General features: G+C 43.6%; 1 protein-coding gene across 1 annotated transcript; it reads left to right on the top strand.

Moving 5' to 3' along the window:
• Window positions 1–11,164: 11,164 nt before the first annotated feature.
• LOC118944694 (coiled-coil domain-containing protein 93) lies at window positions 11,165–23,628 on the top strand. The gene is given in 23 exon segments (XM_090230170.1): window positions 11,165–11,472; window positions 11,652–11,765; window positions 11,888–11,972; window positions 12,069–12,180; window positions 12,276–12,374; window positions 12,517–12,568; window positions 14,621–14,625; window positions 16,239–16,339; window positions 17,046–17,082; window positions 17,304–17,405; window positions 17,499–17,547; window positions 17,642–17,730; window positions 17,856–17,969; window positions 18,097–18,233; window positions 18,354–18,435; window positions 20,235–20,309; window positions 20,414–20,485; window positions 20,628–20,736; window positions 20,815–20,897; window positions 22,822–22,859; window positions 22,973–23,054; window positions 23,204–23,308; window positions 23,514–23,628. Coding segments are annotated over 21 exon segments (1,683 nt in total). The 5' UTR covers window positions 11,165–11,472; window positions 11,652–11,765; window positions 11,888–11,889; the 3' UTR covers window positions 23,571–23,628.
• The last annotated feature ends 168 nt before the right edge of the window (window positions 23,629–23,796 follow it).

Here is a 23,796-nt window from a genome sequence, read left to right as displayed (position 1 = left end):
CCACCAATCCCCAGACAGGGATAATAGATGCTTTTTGCTGTGCCACTGGAACTCTCCGCCTCTCAGAGGTGTTATTTAAAACTAAAAACCACTGAGGGCAACAAAGGAAAATGGCTGAGTATGTGTTTCACTGGGGCTGCCTGTACATCATGACCAATAAATACCTGTAACATTTTTTATGCCGTTGCGTGTCATTTCTGTTGGGGACAACGGTGGTAGTCTTCAATCACTTATAAAGCTGTTGTCTAAATGCCATAGAGAATTAAGAATAGTTTTCTAACATAAACTCATAATACTAATGAAATGCCTTATTTGAAATTCCACCAACGCACATCTGTTTGCACGTTCTAGTGTGCCCCCTTGTCCGCAGGGCTCACAGGGTGTATCAGCAGGGCTTGACATATTTATTGTCTCTCTCTGCGTGACTGACATGCTGTGAATCTGCATGAACATCTGTAATGTGTTGTGTTTACAGCAGCAGAGGATGGCCAAGCAGAAGATAAGCCAAGAATTAATAAAGAACCATGCAAGTACCTCCCTCAGAAAGTATATTGGCATTTAATGCAACAATAAAATACCAACCGTCATATTCATGGTATTGCTCAATGAGTGATAATGGAAAGTCAAATGGCCCATAATTGCATGATTAGACATTCCATGTAGTATTTAAGGAGCACAGCATTCAGGCACACAGGGACGCACACTTATGTCTATAATTCAAAATAAATTAGAAAGAAACACTGTATGGACAATAATATATATGCTGGAGCTTTAGAAACAGAGGGTAGTCTACTAGTTCATCATTGTCTATGAAAATTCTTCAGCGTTTGAGGTAAAATGCTAATGTAATTTAGCTGGCCACACGGAAGCACCAATACCAGCATGTGTGTGGCATCTTGAATGATAATGACAAAGCACGCCATATCCCTTGTGAGCAAGTCTGTGGAACGCTGATTACAGATTGGCCAGTGTGTCCACACCCCCAAGAGGACCAGGATTCTAATGCTAATCACTGTTGGCTCCCATTGAAATGTATTTTCCCATGTAGCTCTAAAGCAGGGAAGTAAAATGGAATACACCAGTTACACCATTGTACAGAGCGCTGCATGTTTTGCCATTTTTAGCCCAACTGCATTTTATACCCCACTTGCTCACTGTCAATCTTAACCTATTGCACCATCTACTGGCACCATCATAGAACTAGCCTGGTCAACCTATCAAGTCAAAATGACAAGCTCAGATGTGCTTTATGGAACCCATTGTTTCTAACGGGAGGAAAGAGAAGACAATATATGAGGATGTTTATTCACCCCTCCAGTATATTTATCAGTCATCATACAGGTATAATCAGTGCACTCTCAATTTGAGATAAATCCATGATTATCGAAAACTTCAACAAGCATTTCTCAACGGCTGGCCATGCCTTCCGCCTGGCTACTCCAACCTCGTCCAACAGCTCCCCCCCCCCCCCGCAGCTACTCGCCCAAGCCTCTCCAGGTTCTCCTTTACCCAAATCCAGATAGCAGATGTTCTGAAAGAGCTGCAAAACCTGGACCCGTACAAATCAGCTGGGCTTGACAATCTGGACCCTCTATTCCTGAAACTATCCGCCGCCATTGTCGCAACCCCTATTACCAGCCTGTTCAACCTCTCTTTCATATCGTCTGAGATCCCCAAGGATTGGAAAGCTGCCGCAGTCATCCCCCTCTTCAAAGGGGCGACACCCTGGACCCAAACTGTTACAGACCAATATCCATCCTGCCCTGCCTATCTAAGGTCTTCGAAAGCCAAGTCAACAAACAGATCACTGACCATCTTGAATCCCACCGTACCTTCTCCGCTGTGCAATCTGGTTTCCGAGCCGGTCACGGGTGTACCTCAGCCACGCTCAAGGTACTAAACGATATCATAACCGCCATCGATAAAAGACAGTACTGTGCAGCCGTCTTCATAGACCTTGCCAAGGCTTTCGACTCTGTCAATCACCGTATTCTTATTGGCAGACTCAGTAGCCTCGGTTTTTCGGATGACTGCCTTGCCTGGTTCACCAATTACTTTGCAGACAGAGTTCAGTGTGTCAAATCGGAGGGCATGCTGTCCGGTCCTCTGGCAGTCTCTATGGGGGTGCCACAGGGTTCAATTCTCGGGCCGACTCTTTTCTCTGTATATATCAATGATGTTTCTCATGCTACGGGCGATTCCCTGATCCACCTCTACGCAGACGACACCATTCTATATACTTCCGGCCCGTCCTTGGACACTGTGCTATCTAACCTCCAAACGAGCTTCAATGCCATACAGCACTCCTTCCGTGGCCTCCAACTGCTCTTAAACGCTAGTAAAACCAAATGCATGCTTTTCAACCGTTCGCTGCCTGCACCCGCACGCCTGACCAGCATCACCACCCTGGATGGTTCCGACCTTGAATATGTGGACATCTATAAGTACCTAGGTGTTTGGCTAGACTCTAAACTCTCATTCCAGACCCATATCAAACATCTCCAATCGAAAATCAAATCAAGAGTCGGCTTTCTATTCCGCAACAAAGCCTCCTTCACTCACGCCGCCAAACTTACCCTAGTAAAACTGACTATCCTACCGATCCTCGACTTCGGCGATGTCATCTACAAAATTGCTTCCAACACTCTACTCAGCAAACTGGATGCAGTTTATCACAGTGCCATCCGTTTTGTCACTAAAGCACCTTATACCACCCACCACTGCGACTTGTATGCTCTAGTCGGCTGGCCCTCGCTACATATTCGTCGCCAGACCCACTGGCTCCAGGTCATCTACAAGTCCATGCTAGGTAAAGCTCCGCCTTATCTCAGTTCACTGGTTACGATGGCAACACCCATCCGTAGCACGCGCTCCAGCAGGTGTATCTCACTGATCATCCCTAAAGCCAACACCTCATTTGGCCGCCTTTCGTTCCAGTTCTCTGCTGCCTGTGATTGGAACGAATTGCAAAAATCGCTGAAGTTGGAGACTTTTATCTCCCTCACCAACTTCAAACATCTGCTATCTGAGCAGCTAACCGATCGCTGCAGCTGTACATAGTCTATTGGTAAATAGCCCACCCATTTTCACCTACCTCATCCCCATACTGTTTTTATTTATTTATTTTTCTGCTCTTTTGCACACCAATATCTCTACCTTTACATAACCATCTGATCATTTATCACTCCAGTGTTAATCTGCATAATTGTAATTTATTTGCCTACCTTCTCATGCCTTTTGCACACAATGTATATATAGACTCCCCTTTTTTCTACTGTGTTATTGACTTGTTAATTGTTTACTCCATGTGTAACTCTGTGTTGTCTGTTCACACTGCTATGCCTTATCTTGGCCAGGTCGCAGTTGCAAATGAGAACTTGTTCTCAACTAGCCTACCTGGTTAAATAAAGGTGAAATAAAAAAAAAAAAAAAAAAAAAAATTCATCATCAATTACAAACCGAGAAACACTCATCAAAAAATATCAGTCAGCAGACACTTTATTTTCATTCAGGAAAGAGAAATATGTTGGAGCCGAGCCCAGTGAAACTCAGTTACGCATCCAATATAGGTGAATTGAAAGGAGGTTCAGTGCATATGTTCTCATTGGCTGCTCCTCTGTAGCAAACTGTTAGTTAATGAGCAGCCATCTCTTAAACTGCGGCCACGGCTATCAGTGAGGTGAGACCATTGCTATTCAGGACCAAACAGAAGACAAATCATTTGTGCATAATTAGTGCTCAGCAAGGTTACAACTGGCACAAATTTCCATCTTAATTAGGAGGGAAATTTGTTCCATTAATTTAATTTGGTGCGCATGAGCAGGTTAGCAACTAACTACGTTAATCTTACAACTGTCAGTGCGGGCGAGGAGAGGGCCTTGGATCACGGGCAAACAGGAAAGACTTCTATGAAACAGGCTTTATTTCATATGTAGGACACCATTGTGAATGTCTTCTGTTTTCATTACAGTTAAGGTAATAGTATACCAAACTCAGCAAAAAAAAACAAAAAAAACAAAGAAACATACCTTTTCAGGACCCTGTCTTTCAAAGATCATTTGTACAAATCCAAATAACTTCACAGATCTTAATTGTAAAGGGTTTAAACTCTGTTTCCCATGATTGTTCAATGACCCATAAAGAATGAATGAATATGCACCTGTGGAACGGTCGTTAAGACACTAACAGCTTACAGACGGAGTTATGAAAACTTATGACACTAAAGAGGCCTTTCTACTGACTCTGAAAAACGCCAAAAGAAAGAAGCCCAGGTTCCCTGCTCATCTGCGTGAACGTGCCTTAGGCATGCTGCAAGGAGGTATGAGGACTGCAGATGTGGCCAGGGAAATAAATTGCAATGTCCGTACTGTGAGATGCCTAAGACAGCACTACAGGGAGACAGGACGGACAACTGATCGTCCTCGCAGTGGCAGACCATGTGTAACATAAGCTGCACAGAAACGGTACATCCGAACATCACACCTGCTGGACAGGTACAGGATGAAAACAACTGCCCGATTTACACCAGGAACGCACAATCCCTCCATCAGTGCTCAGACTGTCCACAATAGGCTGAGAGAGTCTGGACTGAGGGCTTGTAGGCCTGTTGTAAGGCAGGTCCTCACCAGACATCACCGGCAACAACGTCGCCTATGGGCACAAACCCACCGTCGCTGGACCAGACAGGACTGGCAAAAAGTGCTCTTCACTGACAAGTTTCAGTTTTGTCTCTCCAGGGGTGATGGTCGGATTCGCATTCATCGTCGACTGAATGAGCGTTACACAGAGGCCTGTACTCTGGAGCAGGATCGATTTGGATGTGGAGGGTCCATCATGGTCTGGGGCAATGTGTCACAGCACAATCGGACTGAGCTTGTTGTTATTGCAGGCAATCTCAACACTGTGCGTTACAGGGAAGACATCCTCCTCCCTCATGTGGTACCCTTCCTGCAGGCTCATCCTGAAATGACCCTCCAGCATGACAATGCCACCAGCCATACTGCTCGTTCTGTGCACGATTTCCTGCAAGACAGGAATGTCAGTGTTCTGCCATGGCCAGCGAAGAGCCCGGATCTCAATCCCATTGAGCACGTCTGGGACCTGTTGGATCGGAGGGTGAGGGCTAGGGCCATTCCCCCCAGAAATGTCCGGGAACTTGCAGATGCCTTGGTGGAAGAGTGGGGTAACATCTCACAGCAAGAACAGGCAAATCTGGTGCAGTCCATGAGGAGGAGATGCACTGCAGTACTTAATACAGCTGGTGGCTACACCAGATACTGACTGTTACTTTGATGTTGACCCCGTTGTTCAGGGACACATTATTCCATTTCTGTTAGTCACATGTCTGTGGAACTTGTTCAGTTTATGTCTCAGTTGTTGAATCTTGTTATGTTCATGCAAAAATGTACACATGTTAAGTTTGCTGAAAATAAACGCAGTTGACAAGGAGAGGAAGTTTCTTTTTTTGCTGAGTTTATAAACATACAGTTGAAGTCGGAATTTTACATACACCTTAAACTGAGTATAAATGTATTTGTCTTTCACAATTCCTGACATTTAATCCTAGTAAATATTCCCTGTCTTAGGTTACCACTTTATTTTAAGAATGTGAATTGTCAGAATAATAGTAGAGAGAATGATTTTTTCAGCTTTTATTTCTTTCATCACATTCCCAGTGTGTCAGAAGTTTACATGCACTCAATTAGTATTTGGTAGCATCGCCTTTAAATTGCTTAACTTAGGTCAAACGTTTCAGGTAGCCTTCCACAAACTTCCCACAATAATTTGGGTGAATTATGGCCCATTCCTCCTGACAGAGCTGGTGTAACTGAGTCAGGTTTGTAGGCCTCTGTGCTCGCACACGCTTTTTTTAGTTCTGCCCACAAAATTTCTACAGGATTGAGGTCAGGGCTTTGTGATGGCCACTCCAATACCTTGACTTTGTTGTCCTTAAGCCATTTTGCCACAACTTTGGAAGTATGCTTGGGGTCATTGTTCATTTGGAAGACCCATTTGCGACCAAGCTTTAAGTTCTTAACTGATGTCTTGAGATATTGCTTCAACATATCCACAAACTTTTCCCTCCTCATGATGCCATCTATTTTGTGAAGTGAACCAGTCCCTCTTGCAGCAAAGCACCCCCACAACATGATGCTGCCACCCCCGCTTCACGTTTGGGATGGTGTTCTTCGGCTTGCAAGCCTCCCCTTTTTCCTCCAAACATAACGATGGTCATTATGGCCGAAGAGTTGTATTTTTGTTTCATCAGACCAGAGGACTTTTCTCCAAAAAGTACAATCTTTGTCCCCATGTGCAGTTGCAAACTGTAATCTGGCTTTTTTTTAATGGCGGTTTCGGAGCAGTGGCTTCTTCTTTTCCTTTCCTGAGCGACCTGTCAGGTTATGACAATATAGGACTAGTTTTACTGTGGATATAGATACATTTGTACCAGTTTCCTCCAGCATCTTCACAAGGTCCTTTGCTGTTGTTCTGGGATTGATTTGCACTTCTCGCACCAAAGTACGTTCATCTCTAGGAGACAGAAAGCGTCTTCTTCCTGAGTGGTATGACGGCTGCGTGGTCCCATGGTGTTTATACTTGGGTACTATTGTTTGTACAGATGAACGTGGTACCTTCAGGCATTTGGAAATTGCTCCCAAGGATGAACCAGACTTGTGGAGGTCTGCAATTGTTTTTCTGAGGTCTTGGCTGATTTCTTTTGATTTTCCCATGATGTCAAGCAAAGAGGCACTGAGTTTGAAGGTAGGCATTGAAATACATCCACAGATACACCTCCAATTGACTCAAATGATGTCAATTAGCCTATCAAAAGCTTCTAAAGCCATGACATAATTTTCTAGAACTTTCCAAGCTTTAAAGGCACAGTGAATGTAGTGTATGTAAACTTCTGACCCACTGGAATTGTGATACAGTGAATTATAAGTGAAATAATCTGTATGTAAGCAATTGTTGGAAAATGTACTTGTATCATGCACAAAGTAGATGTCCTAACCGACTTGCCAAAACTATAGTTTGTTAACAAGAAATTTGTGGAGTGGTTGAAAAACGAGGTTTGAAACCTCTTAGGGCTCGGCGTCCCGCTAGAGGGACAACTTCCGGTGAAACTGGAGGGAGCACAATTCAAATAAATAATTATTAAAGTTATGGATATTAAACATTTAGGTAAATGTAAGTGTCTTATATCGGTTGAAAGCTTAAATTCTTGTTCATCTAACTGCACTGTCTGATTTACAGTAGCTATTACAGTGAAAGCATGCTATTGTTTGATTGTTTGAGGACGGCGCCCCACATCCAAATATTTTTCCACCGGCACAGGTTACATATATTCACAAATAGCGATTAAATATTCACTTACTTTTTGAAATTCTTCCTCTGATTTGTCATCCAAAGGGTCCCAGCTACAAAATGTAGTGTCGTTTTGTTAGATAAAATCCTTCTTTATGTCCCAAATCGCCATCGATTTGAGTAATCCACTCGTTCAACATGCAGAGAAAGGAATCCAAAAAATCTACCCCTAAACTTTGTTATATCAAGTCAAAATGCATTTCCATATACTCCTCAGATACCCTAAAATGTAATCAAACTATAATATTTCTTACGGAAAGAAGTATGTTCAATAGGAAACCGTTCCTTCTTCATGTCGCGCCAAACACGAATTTCCAAGACTGTGTCCCTGTACTAAAATTGATATTTATTCTTTGTTTTCAAAGTTACAAGCCTGAAACCTTGAACATAGACTGCTGACACCCTGTGGAAGCCGTAGAAATTGCATCCAGGGAGCAAATTTCCTGTATGCCCTTATACTTTCCATTATAAGAGCACGGTCTCTCTCAAAAAAATAAGTCTGGTTGGTTTTTCTTTGGATTTTCTCCTACCATATCTATTGTGTTATATTCTCCTACATTATTTTAACATTTCTACAAACTTGCATGTCCTGGCTTCATGGCCTGAACAACAGGCAGTTTACTTTGGGCACGTCATTCAGGCGGAAATTGAGAAAAAAGGGGCCTAGCCCCTGACTCCAACATTAGTGTATGTAAACTTCCGACTTCAACTATATATATGCATATATGATACAATAGTGGTCACAGTAAGCTATAATATGGCAATAATAATATTGTAATCACCATAAGAAAAACCTTCAGCCTATTCTGTTATAAATAACTTGCAATATGGCTTCAATTTATAACAAAAACCTATAGCCCAAAACCCTGTTTTGAGATGGCTTCAGTCTATATACTTGTCAGGTGATGTTCTATTGTAAGCCTCTTATGCTTGAGTGAGAGCCACTGTGTAATGGTTTCAGCTGGGTGGGCATTGATAAGTCCAAGGACTAGGTCTCTTTTCATTGTTGAGGAGGCCGAGGAGTAGAGAGTTTATGAAGCTGTAGTAATTACCTGAAAGAGGCAGTTCAATACACACTCAGAGAGAGAGATAGGGGAGAAAGAGAGAGTGAGCGAGAGAGAGAATTACTGATTTAGGAACTGTGAGTCTAATGGAATCCTCCACTGCCTCCTGGGTGCTCAACCTGACTACCATTACCTGCACTGATGCATATTCCATTATGGGATCCTCCACTTTAATAGTGTCCATCAAATCAAATTTTATTGGTCACCTACACATGGTTAGCAGATGTTAATGCGAGTGTAGCGAAATGCTTGTGCTTCTAGTTCCGACCGTTCAGTAATATCTAACTTGTAATCTAACAATTTCACAACAACTACCTTATACACACAAGTGTAAAGGAATGAATAAGAATATGTACATATAAATATATGGATGAGTGATGGCTGTGCGGCATTGTCAAGATGCAGTAGATGGTATAGAGTACAGTATATACATATGAGATGAGTAATGTAGGGTATGTAAACATTATATAAAGTGGCATTGTTTAAAGTGACTAGTGACACATTTATTACATCCAATTTTTTATTATTAAAGTGGCTAGAGATTTGAGTCAGTATGTTGGCAGCAGCCACTCAATGTTAGTGATGGCTGTTTAACAGTCTGATGGCCTTGAGATAGAAGCTGTTTTTCAGTCTCTCGGTCCCAGCTGTGATGCACCTGTACTGACCTCGCCTTCTGGATGATAGCGGGGTGAACAGGCAGTGGCTCAGGTGGTTGTTGTCCTTGATGATTTTTTGGGGGCTTTCCTGTGACATCGGGTGGTGTAGGTGTCCTGGAGGGCAGGTAGTTTGCCCCTGGTGATGCGTTGTACAGACCTCACTACCCTCTGAAGAGCCTTACGGTTGTGGGCGGGGTAGTTGCCGTACCAGGCGGTGATACAGCCCGACAGGATGCTCTCGATTGTGGTTCTGTAAAAGTTTGTGAGTGTTTTCGGTGACAAGACAAATTTCTTCAGCCTCCTGAGGTTGAAGAGGCGCTGTTGCGCATTCTTCACCATGCTGTCTGTGTGGGTGGACCATTTCAGTTTGTCCGTGATGTGTATGCCGAGGAACTTCAAACTTTCCACCTTCTCCACTATTGTCCCGTTGATGTGGATAGGGGGTGGGTGCTCCCGCTGCTGTTTCCTGAAGTCCACGATCATCTCCTATGTTTTGTTGACATTGAGTGTGAGGTTATTTTCCCGACACCACACTCCGTGGCCCTCACCTCCTCCCTGTAGGCCGTCTCGTTGTTGTTGGTAATCAAGCCTACCACTGTAGTGTCGTCTGCAAACTTGATGATTGATTCGGAGGTGTGCATGGCCACGCAGTCATGGTTGAACAGGGAGAACAGGAGAGGGCTGAGAACGCACCCTTGTGGGGCCTCAGTGTTGAGGATCAGCAGGGTGGAGATGTTGTTTCCTACCCTCATCACCTGGGGGCGGCCTGTCAGAAAGTCCAGGACCCAGTTGCACAGGGCGGGGTCAAGACCCAGGGTCTCGAGCTTGGAGGGTACTATGGTGTTCAATGCTCAGCTGTAATCGATGAACAGCATTCTTTCATAGGTATTCCTCTTGTCCAGATGGGATAGGGCAGTGTGCAGTGAGCAGTGTGGTTGCGATTGCGTTGTCTGTGGACCTATTGGAGCGGTAAGCAAATTGGAGTGGGTCTAGGGTGTCAGCTGGGTGGAGGTGATATGATCCTTGACTAGTATCTCAAAGCACTAGTCAATAGTCGTTTAGCTCAGTTATCTTAGCTTTCTTCATGTGAAATACAGAGACATCAGGTGCCTGCCAAAGCACTCACACCTATGTGAAGGTCTAACCCTCTCTGTAATGGCTGTTCTTTTACACAATGGCGCAGTATTGCTTATAAATATGGTAAATCTATTTTTTGTAACAAAAAGCATACTGAAGACAAAGGCAGAAGGAATTCAAAAATACAAGTTGTTAAATGGGAGCGTTCTATTGTCTCTCTCTCTCTTTCTCGCTTTCTCTCTCTCTCACACACACACACTCCACTAGCAGGCCATCAGGTAAATAATATTTTAAATCCCCCCCCAAAAATGTATCCTAAAAAAAATGGTTAGAAAAATACATCTAGCTAGTGGTGCTAGACATTTTATAGCTAAAAAGATACCTGGCATATTGTTTTTAAATGTGTGCATGCTTTTCACCTCTGAGAAAATATATGTTTCAAAGGGTTTGTGGCAGATTTTAAAACTCTTCCATGTAGGATACACTGGAGCATCCTCTGCCAGAAGACGGCAGTCGAGGAGAGGAGCAAACTACTCTCTGTTCACCTATTAACTAATTGACGCTCTCCTACATATGGCAACCACTTATCGGTTTTTGGGGTCACGTTGGAAAGGAGGACAGATGAGTTGAGGAGAGGACGCACTTTTGCCCAATTGAGAATATCTCCCCATCACAGATGAACACTGGATCTGAGAGCAGAAAAGGGTTGATGACACACACACACACAGCAAATAGATTTTACGTTTTGTGTGACAAACTGATTTGGTTGGTGGTAATGGTTTGCATTATAGGCCTATGGCAGGATCATTGGACAGGGTGTGTACTTGATGGTCCTGCTTCCTTACATCACTTCAACAACTGAGGATCATTAATCACAACGTGCATGATTTATTTGTTTCCAGGAATACTGACAACCCTGTTCAAATGAAAGATGCAATGATGTTGGAAAGGCTTCAGACCTAGAGAGCTTCATCATGTCAGCCTTTCTATATAATCTTTAGTGGCATTAGAGCTCCATCCAGTGGTGGTATTGCTTTTGTTTTTCTAAATGTTAACTCAATACTCACTTTATCGACTCCCAAAACACTCGACAGTGGCCGTGTTGCAGTCGGCATCTAAGTGAGGTTAGCTTACTTTTTGTATAAAAATTACAGCTACATCTTGAACGCACAATTTTTCAAGAATTAAGACCAAAGTCATATGCTTTCGTCACACCACAGTCCAACATGGCGGCCACGTCTGTTTTCCACAGAGCGAGAACAGGTTCGAAAATAGGAGCTCAATATGATCAAGAGGGAAATCTTATTCAGGTAACATCATTTTTAGTCAGTCATTTTTCCTAATATAGTGCGGTTTCTGTCATAATATAACAACACAACATTGCAATGTAAACATTCCTGGGTTTGCCACTTGGCTAGATAGCTACTGGAGCTAGCGAATTCACAGTTTGCTAAATAAAGCAACTGATGTTAGCAACTGTGGCTTGCAGGCTGAAACAAGGGAGGACGAGGAGCAGAGTGTCAAGCTAGCAGAAATCCTGGAACTTCTTCTTGCTGCTGGATATTTCAGAGCCCGAATAAAAGGACTGGGACCTTTTGACAAGGTGAGAACCAACTGACATTACAAACCTAAAGATCTGCAGGCTTTTGATTCCTGGTTTACCATCTCCTTGCTACCCTTTCTAATTCCATTCACTGAACCATGTATTTGTATATGTGGTTGGAGGGATGACATGGTGCATCACAACATGTAACTTTGACATTGATGTGGATCTGCTGTTCCAGGAGAATTCAACTATTGGACAGAAAATGTAAGTAGCTAACATATAGCATCATTTTATTTACTGTTAGTGATGTTGCTGGACCAGTGTAACTGATGTTGGATGAACTTGTGTATCTCTTTGCAGCGCTCTCACAGAGAAGATTGTGTCTGTTCTGCCCAAAATGAAGTGCCCTTATTGCCAGGAGCCTCATCAGATCCAAGGGCTGGATTTCATCCATATATTTCCAGTGATACAGGTGTGTATTCCTAGACATTAGAGTTTTGTAATAGGGTACCACACTTGGTTTGTGACCTCATGTCTGATTCATTGCCGGTGTTGTATGATCTTCAGTGGCTGATGAAGAGGGCCATAGAGACGAGGGAGGAGATGGGAGACTATGTGAGAGCCTATTCTGTCTCTCAGTTCCAGAAGACACACAGCTTCCCTGAGGTGAGTGCTGTTATTGTAGGGTGGCTCCATGGCAGGGATATTCATCTCCAACTCTACTCATTACATTTCTAAGTGCAATGTTCTGAACTTTTCATTGAATAAACCCCTGTCTTATGCACCCTGTATTGTCCCTCCATTTTAGGATGAAGACTTCCTCCAGAGGAAGGAAAATGCTGTGAAAGATGTATTGGTGAGTGACTCCCTGACATGAAGCTGACATGCCATGTCTGGGTCAAATTATTCCATGAGCCTTTACAATAAAGATGCCATAAAGATGGTGCTGCAGGGGATAGCAGGCGTTTTACAGGCTTCTGATTAAATCCGCTTATACACTGCTCAAAAAAATAAAGGGAACACTTAAACACAATGTAACTCCAAGTCAATCACACTTCTGTGAAATCAAACTGTCCACTTAGGAAGCAACACTGATTGACAATAAATTTCACATGCTGTTGTGCAAATGGAATAGACAACAGGTGGAAATTATAGGCAATTAGCAAGACACCCCAATAAAGGAGTGGTTCTGCAGGTGGTGACCAGACCACTTCTCAGTTCCTATGCTTCCTGGCTGATGTTTTGGTCACTTTTGAATGCTGGCGGTGCTTTCACTCTAGTGGTAGCATGAGACGGAGTCTACAACCCACACAAGTGGCTCAGGTAGTGCAGCTCATCCAGGATGGAACATCAATGTGAGCTGTGGCAAGAAGGTTTGCTGTGTCTGTCAGCGTAGTGTCCAGAGCATGGAGGCGCTACCAGGAGACAGGCCAGTACATCAGGAGACGTGGAGGAGGCCGTAGGAGGGCAACAACCCAGCAGCAGGACCGCTACCTCCGCCTTTGTGCTAGGTGGAGCAGGAGGAGCACTGCCAGAGCCCTGCAAAATGACCTCCAGCAGACCACACATGTGCATGTGTCTGCTCAAAGGGTCAGAAACAGACTCCATGAGGGTGGTATGAGGGCCCGACGTCCACAGGTGGGGGTTGGGCTTACAGCCCAACACCGTGCAGGACGTTTGGCATTTGCCAGAGAACACCAAGATTGGCAAATTCGCCACTGGCGCCCTGTGCTCTTCACAGATGAAAGCAGGTTCACACTGAGCACATGTGACAGTCTGGAGACGCCGTGGAGAACGATCTGCTGCCTGCAACATCCTCCAGCATGACCGGTTTTGGGGGTGGGTCAGTCATGGTGTGGGGTGGCATTTCTTTGGGTGGCCGCACAGCCCTCCATGTGCTCACCAGAGGTAGCCTGACTGCCATTAGGTACCGAGATGAGATCCTCAGACCCCTTGTGAGACCATATGCTGGTGCGGTTGGCCCTGCGTTCCTCCTAATGCAAGACAATGCTAGACCTCATGTGGCTGGAGTGTGTCAGCAGTTCCTGCAAGAGGAAGGCATTGATGCTATGGATGTAATGGACTGCTATGGACCCGCCTGTTCCCCAGACCTGAATCCAATTGAGCACATCTGGGACATCATGTCTTGCTCCATCCGCCAACGCCACGTTGCACCACAGACTGTCCAGGAGTTGGCGGATGCTTTAGTCCAGGTCTGGGAGGAGATCCCTCAGGAGACCATCCGCCACCACATCAGGAGCATGCCAGGCGTTGTAGGGAGGTCATACAGGCACGTGGAGGCCACACACACTACTGAGCCTCATTTGGACTTGTTTTAAGGACATTACATCAAAGTTGGATCAGCCTGTAGTGTGGTTTTCCACTTTCATTTTGAGTGTGACTCCAAATCCAGACCTCCATGGGTTGATACATTTGATTTCCATTGATAATTTTTGTGTGATTTTGTTGTCAGCACATTCAACTATGTAAAGAAAAAAGTATTTAATAAGAATATTTCATTCATTCAGATCTAGGATGTGTTATTTTAGTGTTCCCTTTATTTTTTTGAGCAGTGTATATACATACAGTGCCTTGCGAAAGTATTCGGCCCCCTTGAACTTTGCGACCTTTTGCCACATTTCACGCTTCAAACATAAAGATATAAAACTGTATTTTTTTGTGAAGAATCAACAACAAGTGGGACACGATCATGAAGTGGAACGACATTTATTGGATATTTCAAACTTTTTTAACAAATCAAAAACTGAAAAATTGGGCGTGCAAAATTATTCAGCCCCTTTACTTTCAGTGCAGCAAACTCTCTCCAGAAGTTCAGTGAGGATCTCTGAATGATCCAATGTTGACCTAAATGACTAATGATGATAAATACAATCCACCTGTGTGTAATCAAGTCTCCGTATAAATGCACCTGCACTGTGATAGTCTCAGAGGTCCGTTAAAAGCGCAGAGAGCATCATGAAGAACAAGGAACACACCAGGCAGGTCCGAGATACTGTTGTGAAGAAGTTTAAAGCCGGATTTGGATACAAAAAGATTTCCCAAGCTTTAAACATCAAGGAGGATGTTATTAAGGAGCACTGTGCAAGCGATAATATTGAAATGGAAGGAGTATCAGACCACTGCAAATCTACCAAGACCTGGCCGTCCCTCTAAACTTTCAGCTCATACAAGGAGAAGACTGATCAGAGATGCAGCCAAGAGGCCCATGATCACTCTGGATGAACTGCAGAGATCTACAGCTGAGGTGGGAGACTCTGTCCATAGGACAAGAATCAGTCGTATATTGCACAAATCTGGCCTTTATGGAAGAGTGGCAAGAAGAAAGCCATTTCTTAAAGATATCCATAAAAAGTGTTGTTTAAAGTTTGCCACAAGCCACCTGGGAGACACACCAAACATGTGGAAGAAGGTGCTCTGGTCAGATGAAACCAAAATGGAACTTTTTGGCAACAATGCAAAACGTTATGTTTGGGGGAAAAACAACACAGCTCATCACCCTGAACACACCATCCCCACTGTCAAACATGGTGGTGGCAGCATCATGGTTTGGGCCTGCTTTTCTTCAGCAGGGACAGGGAAGATGGTTCAAATTGATGGGAAGATGGATGGAGCCAAATACAGGAAGAAAACCTGATGGAGTCTGCAAAAGACCTGAGACTGGGATGGAGATTTGTCTTCCAACAAGACAATGATCCAAAACATAAAGCAAAATCTACAATGGAATGGTTCAAAAATAAACATATCCAGGCGTTAGAATGGCCAAGTCAAAGTCCAGACCTGAATCCAATCGAGAATCTGTGGAAAGAACTGAAAACTGCAATTCACAAATGCTCTCCATCCAACCTCACTGAGCTCAAGCTGTTTTGCAAGGAGGAATGGGAAAAAAATGTCAGTCTCTCGATGTGCAAAACTGATAGAGACATACCCCAAGCGACTTACAGCTGTAATCGCAGCAAAAGGTGGCGCTACAAAGTATTAACTTAAGGGGGCTGAATAATTTTGCACGCCCAATTTTTCAGTTTTTGATTTGTTAAAAAAGTTTGAAATATCCAATAAATGTCATTCCACTTCATGATTGTGTTCCACTTGTTGTTGATTCTTCACAAAAAAATACAGTTTTATATCTTTATGTTTGAAGCCTGAAATGTGGCAAAAGGTCGCAAAGTTCAAAGGGGCCGAATACTTTCGCAAGGCACTGTATCTTCCTCAATTACCTCATCGACTCGATACGGTTTGTCTCCAGGCTGTATCACAATCGGCCGTGATTGGGAGTCCCACAGGGCGGGGCACAATTGGCCCAGCATCGTCCGGGTTTGGCCGGTGTAGGCTGTCATTGTAAATAAAAAGTTGTTCTTAACTGACTTACCTAGTTAAATAAAAATAGACTATACCTGTTGTTTACGTAGCATATGACAAATGAAATTTGATTTAATTTAAAGGCCCCCTTTGTTATAGTATAGAGACTTTAAAACCACACAGCATGTTGTTTTTCTCCTCTGGTATTGACAGGAAGTGTATAAACCTCATAGGAAATACAAGAGACAGGTTGAAGCAGGATCCCTGTTGGACGAGGAGTACAGGGTTCACTCCACTCTATTGGAGTACGGAAGGTAGGCTGCCTGTCTCTCTCGCTCTCTCCATCTCTCCATATTCAGTCCTCCATATCCAACTTTCTCCACAGTTCTTGTTACATGTTCACATTAAAAAAATATATGTTTTTACCTTTATTTAACTAGGTGGGTCAGTTAAGAATAAATTCTTATTTACAATGACGGCCTAGGAACTGCCTTGTTCGGGCAGAACGACAGATTTTTACCTTGTCATTGAGAATCAGAACCAATGTGATCTCATCCCATTTGACAATTGTGTTCCTTTCATTTTCCTATTATTTTCCTGTGTCTCATCCATCCTTATATTAGAATGTCAGATTACCTTCTGTAAGTATATAATGGACTCGTTCACTGCAAGGAGTGTTTCACATGAATGCTTGTTGTGTGTGTGTTTCGATACAGAAGATAGTACTAATTTAAAACAAGCATGGAGTGGGTGTGTGTGCATACGTGTGTTATGTGCTCCTTTCATGTACCAGTATCCTAACAGCAGTGGAGGCTGTTGAGGGGAGGACGGCTCATAATAATGGCTGAAACGGAGCAAATGGGATGGCATCAAACACATGGAAGCCATGTGTTTGATGTTGTTGATACCTTTCCACTATTACGCTCCAGCCATTTTCACGTGCCTGTCTTCCCCAATTAAGGTGCCACCAACCTCCTGTGCCTAACAGTGATTTAAGTACTTATTAGACCTGTGTTTTAGACAGTATGGATTCAGCAAGCAGACAAAACAGGACCAGGTGAGATTTATTGAAATTACTGTCATATTTGTAAAGTTAATTGTAGCATTATATAAATTCAAAGCCTATAACTACAGAATGATGAAGACAGGGACAGGAGGTCGATCATTACAAACAATATTACAGGGATGGAGACTTGTGGATCATAGGTATTCTGTGAACTGTAGCTTTAGTAGAAAGTGAAACCACGATGAAAGATGGTATCCCCCTGTTCCCTACAGGCAGAGGACCGGAAAGCCTTGTTGATGCCAGGCTCTCAGGCCACACCCCCAGGGATTACAGAGGGGTCGCAGGAGGAGGAGGAGTACCTGCAGGCAGCGGAGGTCTAAAACCAACCGCAGCCCCATGTCCAATACTACAGAAATGCATCCCTCTTTGTGATGATGTCCCTGACTCCCTGTGATATATCCTCTCAGCTGCGCATCAAAACACTGATGCCCAGCATGGCTGCCATGGTGACAGGAGGTAGGCATGGCTTTAGTTCTTCTCTTTGCCAGCGCCTTTACTGTGTGGTTGATTACTGTGTAAAGTTGTTTTATTTAATATGTAACATCAATACAGGGGAGGCTAACGGCTAGCACAGTGGGACAGATAGTTGGGCTGCAGTCTGAGGAGATGAAACAGATAGCATCTGAGTATGCTGAGAAGGTGAGCGACTCCCACAGCAGGGTTAAATGGTTAACTGCAATCATAAAATATTTGTCATGTTTTAAAGAATAAGTCAATGCCACAGTGTGTAGTTAAAAGTGTTTCCACATACACATTTCCATCAGTTGGAGAGGTCTGCAGAGGACCGTCCAGAGTGGTACGGGCCAATCCAGCAGCACCGTAGGATAGTGACCTCTCTGAACAAACAGATCCAACAGAAGACCAAGCAGTTGGAGGAGGTGACGACTGGACTTTATGAATTTCACAGAACGTTGTGTAAAATAGCCATGCATTTCTTAAATGGAAGGATACAATGCACTTCCTGTCAGAAGTAACTAAAAGTATGTGTATTTGGTGTGTTTTCAGCTACAAGCCAAACACTTGGGTGTAAAATCAGGGTGTGTGGAAGCTAAGAGCAAACTGTTGGAGGCCACAGAGCAGACCGAGAGACTGGAGAAAGAGCTGAGTGCCCTTGAAGAGGCTGAGGGCCAGGCTGATACTGGGTGAATGTGGCACATACAGACCAAACCATTAAGGCATTAATTCAGTGGTTGTTAGTATATAAACCCCTAAAATTATACAGGTGTTTTGGACTTTTCTCATCCTCCCTGTGTGTGCCACAGACTGTTGGAGAAGCTGAGGGCTCTGGTAGGCATGAATGAGAACCCGAAGCACCAAGAGCAGGAGTTCCAGACACATTGTAGAGTGAGTCTGCATATTTTCAAATCAAATGTTATTTGTCACATGCATAATGCATGCACATACAACAGGTGTAGACCTTACAGTGAAACGCTTAGTAACAAGCCCTTAGACTTCTTGAAGCATTGTTGGTTAAGAAAAATAAATGTTAAGTAAAAAAAAAAAGAAGATAAAAATAACAAATAATAAAACAGCAGCAGTAAAATAACAATAGCGAGGTTATATACAGGGGGTACTGGTACAGAGTCAATGTACAAGGGCACCGGTTAGTCAAGTTAATAGAGGTAATATGTACATGTAGGTAGAGTTAAAGTGACTATACTTAGATAACCAGAGAGCAGCAGCAGTGTAAAACAGGGGTCTCGGTAGCCCTTTGATTAGCTGTTTAGGAGTCTTATGGCTTGGGGGTAGAAGCTGTTAAAAAGCCTTTTGGACCTAGACTTGGTGCTCCAGTACCGTGCGGTAGCAGAGAGAACAGTCTATGACTAGGGTGGCTGGAGTCTTTTACAATTTTTAGGGCCTTCCTCTGACACCACCTGGTATAGAGATCCTGGATGGCAGGAACCTTGGCCCCGGTGATGTACTTGGCCGTACGCACTACCCTCTGTAGTGCCTTGTGTGCGGAGGCCGAGCAGTTGCCATACCAGGCAGTGATGCAACCAGTCAGGATGCTCTTGATGGTGTAGCTGTAGAACCTTTTGAGGATCTGAGGACCCATGCCAAATCTTTTCAGTCTCCTGAGGGGGAATAGTTTTTTTCATGCCCTCTTCACAACTGTCTAAGTGTGTTTGGACCATGATAGTTTGTTGGTGATGTGGACACCAAGGAACTTGGAACTCATCACCTGCTCCACTACAGCCCTGGCGATGAGAATGGGGGCGTGCTCGGTCCTCCTTTTCCTGTAGTCCACAATCATCTGATGACCTCCCCATAGGCTGTCTTGTTGTCAGTAATCAGGCTTACCACTGTTGTGTCATCAGCAAACTTGATGATGGTGTTGGAGTTGTACCTGGCCATGCAGTCATGAGTGAACAGGGAGTACAGGAGGTAACTGAGCACGCACCCCTGAGGGGCCCCCGTGTTGAGGATCAGCGTGGTGGATGTGTTGTTACCTACCCTTACCACCTGGGGGTGGCCCGTCAGGAAGTCCAGGATCCAGTTGCAGAGGGAGATGTTTAGTCCCAGGGTCCTGAGCTTAGTGATAAGTGGGAAAGGGCAGTATTGTGTGCAATACAGATTGCATCATCTGTGGATCTGTTGGGGCGGTATGCAAATTGGAGTGGAGCTAGGGTTTCTGGGGTAATGGTGTTGTGAGCCATGACCAGCCTTTCAAATCACTTCATGGCTACATGCGTGAGTGCTACAGGTCGGTAGTCATTTAGGCAGATTACCTTAGTGTTCTTGGGCACATTGACTATGGTGGTCTGCTTGAAACATGTTGGTTTTACAGACTCACTCAGGGACAGGTTAAAAATGTCAGTGAAGACACTTGCCAGTTGGTCAGCACATTACGTCCTGGTAATGCGTCTGGCCCTGCGGCCTTGACCTGTTTTTAAGGTCTTACTCACATCAGCTACGTAATCACACAGTCGTCCGGAACAGCTGATGCTCTCATGCATGTTTCAGTGTTACTTGCCTCGAAGCGAGCATAGAAGTAATTTAGCTCGTCTGTCATAGTCCATCCACATATGACTTGTTAGATTTAAGTTTGAAATGGACCTACTTCACAGGTGTATTTGTGATGTAATTCCCTTATTTCCTGGTAATAGCAAAACAACTAACATGGAGTGCAATTTTTTTTCCAGGAGTAGATGGTTCGCCTGCAGCAGAACATTGAGGACCTGAAGATGGAGTCAGGAGATGATACAGAGGATGAGAAGGTAACACACTCCCAAGACCAGCTAACACTTTTTTTTGTCTATGTTTAATAAATGTTACACTGTGACTGACTTTCTTTCCCCCTCTTTCTCACTCTCGCCCTAAGGAGAGGAGTCAGCTAATCGACAAGCAGTACAACACAGACAGAGATAAGCTACAGAAGATCAGACTGATGATGGTAAAATGCACAATGCTGTAGCAGGATTCATTCCTGCATAATCAATTTGAATTCACTTAGGCATTCTGTTTGGAGCATGCAAATAGTGGTCATCTTACCAAGTCCTTTATTTGCTCATGACCTGAGGGCTACTCTCTGATAGGCTTGGAGGAACCGTGAGATCGCCATCCTGCAGAGGAAGATAGACGAGGTGCCGAGCAGGGCAGAACTGAACCAGTATCAGAAGAGGTTCATTGAGCTCTATGGCCAAGGTCTTAGCCTCAACCACTTATTGATTTGTTAACTAATTCTTACATCAAAGAACCATTACTTTTGTGTGTGTCCCCTAGTTTCAGCAACACATAAGGAGACCAAGCAGTTCTTCACCTTGTATTACACATTAGATGACAAGAAGGTGTACCTGGAGAAGGAGGTAAGAGGAGAGGGCATCAATTTCATAGAGTCATTACAGCTGAAATCAGCTTGTTTACTCATGGTAATCATCTTCTGTGTTTAAATTTTTTTTAACTAGGCAAGTCAGTTATTAAGAACAAATTCTTATTTAAAATGATGGCCTAGGAACAGTGGGTTAACTGCCTTGTTCAAGGGCAGAACGACAGATGTTTACCAAGTCAGCTTGGGGATTCGATCTACAGTGCCTTGCGAAAGTATTCGGCCCCCTTGAACTTTGCGACCTTTTGCCACATTTCAGGCTTCAAACAAAGATATAAAACTGTATTTTTTTGTGAAGAATCAACAACAAGTGGGACACAATCATGAAGTGGAACGACATTTATTGGATATTTCAAACTTTTTTAACAAATCAAAAACTGAAAAATTGGGCGTGCAAAATTATTCAGCCCCCTTAAGTTGATACTTTGTAGCGCCACCTTTTGCTGCGATTACAGCTGTAAGTCGCTTAGGGTATGTCTCTATCAGTTTTGCACATAGAGAGACTGACATTTTTTCCCATTCCTCCTTGCAAAACAGCTCGAGCTCAGTGAGGTTGGATGGAGAGCATTTGTGAACAGCAGTTTTCAGTTCTTTCCACAGATTCTCGATTGGATTCAGGTCTGGACTTTGACTTGGCCATTCTAACACCTGGATATGTTTATTTTTGAACCATTCCATTGTAGATTTTGCTTTATGTTTTGGATCATTGTCTTGTTGGAAGACAAATCTCCGTCCCAGTCTCAGGTCTTTTGCAGACTCCATCAGGTTTTCTTCCAGAATGGTCCTGTATTTGGCTCCATCCATCTTCCCATCAATTTGAACCATCTTCCCTGTCCCTGCTGAAGAAAAGCAGGCCCAAACCATGATCCTGCCACCACCATGTTTGACAGTGGGGATGGTGTGTTCAGGGTGATGAGCTGTGTTGCTTTTACGCCAAACATAACGTTTTGCATTGTTGCCAAAAAGTTCAATTTTGGTTTCATCTGACCAGAGCACCTTCTTCCACATGTTTGGTGTGTCTCCCAGGTTGCTTGTGGCAAACTTTAAACAACACTTTTTATGGATATCTTTAAGAAATGGCTTTCTTCTTGCCACTCTTCCATAAAGGCCAGATTTGTGCAATATACGACTGATTGTTGTCCTATGGACAGAGTCTCCCACCTCAGCTGTAGATCTCTGCAGTTCATCCAGAGTGATCATGGGCCTCTTGGCTGCATCTCTGATCAGTCTTCTCCTTGTATGAGCTGAAAGTTTAGAGGGACGGCCAGGTCTTGGTAGATTTGCAGTGGTCTGATACTCCTTCCATTTCAATATTATCGCTTGCACAGTGCTCCTTGGGATGTTTAAAGCTTGGGAAATATTTTTGTATCCAAATCCGACTTTAAACTTCTTCACAACAGTATCTCGGACCTGCCTGGTGTGTTCCTTGTTCTTCATGATGCTCTCTGCGCTTTTGACGGACCTCTGAGACTATCACAGTGCAGGTGCATTTATACGGAGACCTGATTACACACAGGTGGATTGTATTTATCATCATTAGTCATTTAGGTCAACATTGGATCATTCAGAGATCCTCACTGAACTTCTGGAGAGAGTTTGCTGCACTGAAAGTAAAGGGGCTGAATAATTTTGCACGCCCAATTTTTCAGTTTTTGATTTGTTAAAAAAGTTTGAAATATCCAATAAATGTCGTTCCACTTCATGATTGTGTCCCACTTGTTGTTGATTCTTCACAAAAAAATACAGTTTTATATCTTTATGTTTGAAGCCTGAAATGTGGCAAAAGGTCGCAAAGTTCAAGGGGGCCGAATGCTTTCGCAAGGCACTGTAGCAACCTTTCGGTTACTGGCTCATTGCTCTAACCACTAGGCTATCTGCCACCCCGTGTTGATCTGTTTCTGTAGGTGAACTTGCTGAATTCCATCCATGACAACTTCCAACAGTGAGTATTTTCACAATTTACCCTTTATAAACCTATCCTGCTTTTCGTATTATGGGTAATGGAGTCCAGCAGGTTTACATTCTGTCTACGCCGTGGTCTTCTGTCTTGCTCAGGGCGATGGCGTCTTTGGGGGCCAAGGGGCAGTTGAGACAGATGGAGCAGATAGTGGTGGGAATCAAACAAAGCCGCATTAAGGTGAGTACGGTAACTAACCATCTCTCTTATCTTCACTGTACGCTGCCTAATGACAGCTTGAGCTGAAGACTCCAGGTGCTTTCCTCGTGGCCCTAGTGAAAAACACTTAAATATGAGTGTTGTGTGATGCATATTGGTGATGTCTACAGATGGAGAAGAAGAAGCAGGAGAATAAGATGAGGAGAGACCAGCTGAATGATGAGCTGCTGGACAAACAGAGGCTCTACTTCAAAACTGTCAAGGACTTCAAAGAGGTGAGGCCTGAGAGAGAACCGCATTCTGGTTATGTATGGTAAAACATGACGGAACTAGTTAACTGTTTTATGAATGTGTTCTACCGTAGTCTCCCAGAGCTGATTTTTAAAAATGTATTTATTTGTATTTTTTTGCATTTTCCCTTCTAAACTGATAAAGTGAATCACTGACGTTGTTTTACTAATTCAATACTCTTTCTTACAGGAGTGTCATAAGAATGAAATTCTGCTATCCAAGCTGAGAGACAAGGGTGCTTTGTAACCCAAATCACTGTCTCCAAAATAAGTTCTCACTGTTATATAAAAAATAATCTCATCAATCAACGACTGTATGTCTTGCTGTCTGGCAATACTTGCATTGTATTGCCTTATTCTGCCTATTGTATTGTGCTTTGACATTCCACATTGCTTTGCAGTATGTGGATAGTGATGCCACTACTGGCAGGGCAGAGATTCTTGAGGGACATCAATTGCCCTTTGCACGGTGA

The sequence above is a fragment of the Oncorhynchus mykiss genome, chromosome 3 (genome assembly GCF_057628025.1).
Source record: "Oncorhynchus mykiss isolate SJ-2025 chromosome 3, ASM5762802v1, whole genome shotgun sequence".
In the NCBI taxonomy this organism is placed as follows: domain Eukaryota; kingdom Metazoa; phylum Chordata; class Actinopteri; order Salmoniformes; family Salmonidae; genus Oncorhynchus; species Oncorhynchus mykiss.
Note: the sequence above shows the minus strand (reverse complement) of the source record. Positions and strands in the feature narration are given on the sequence as shown.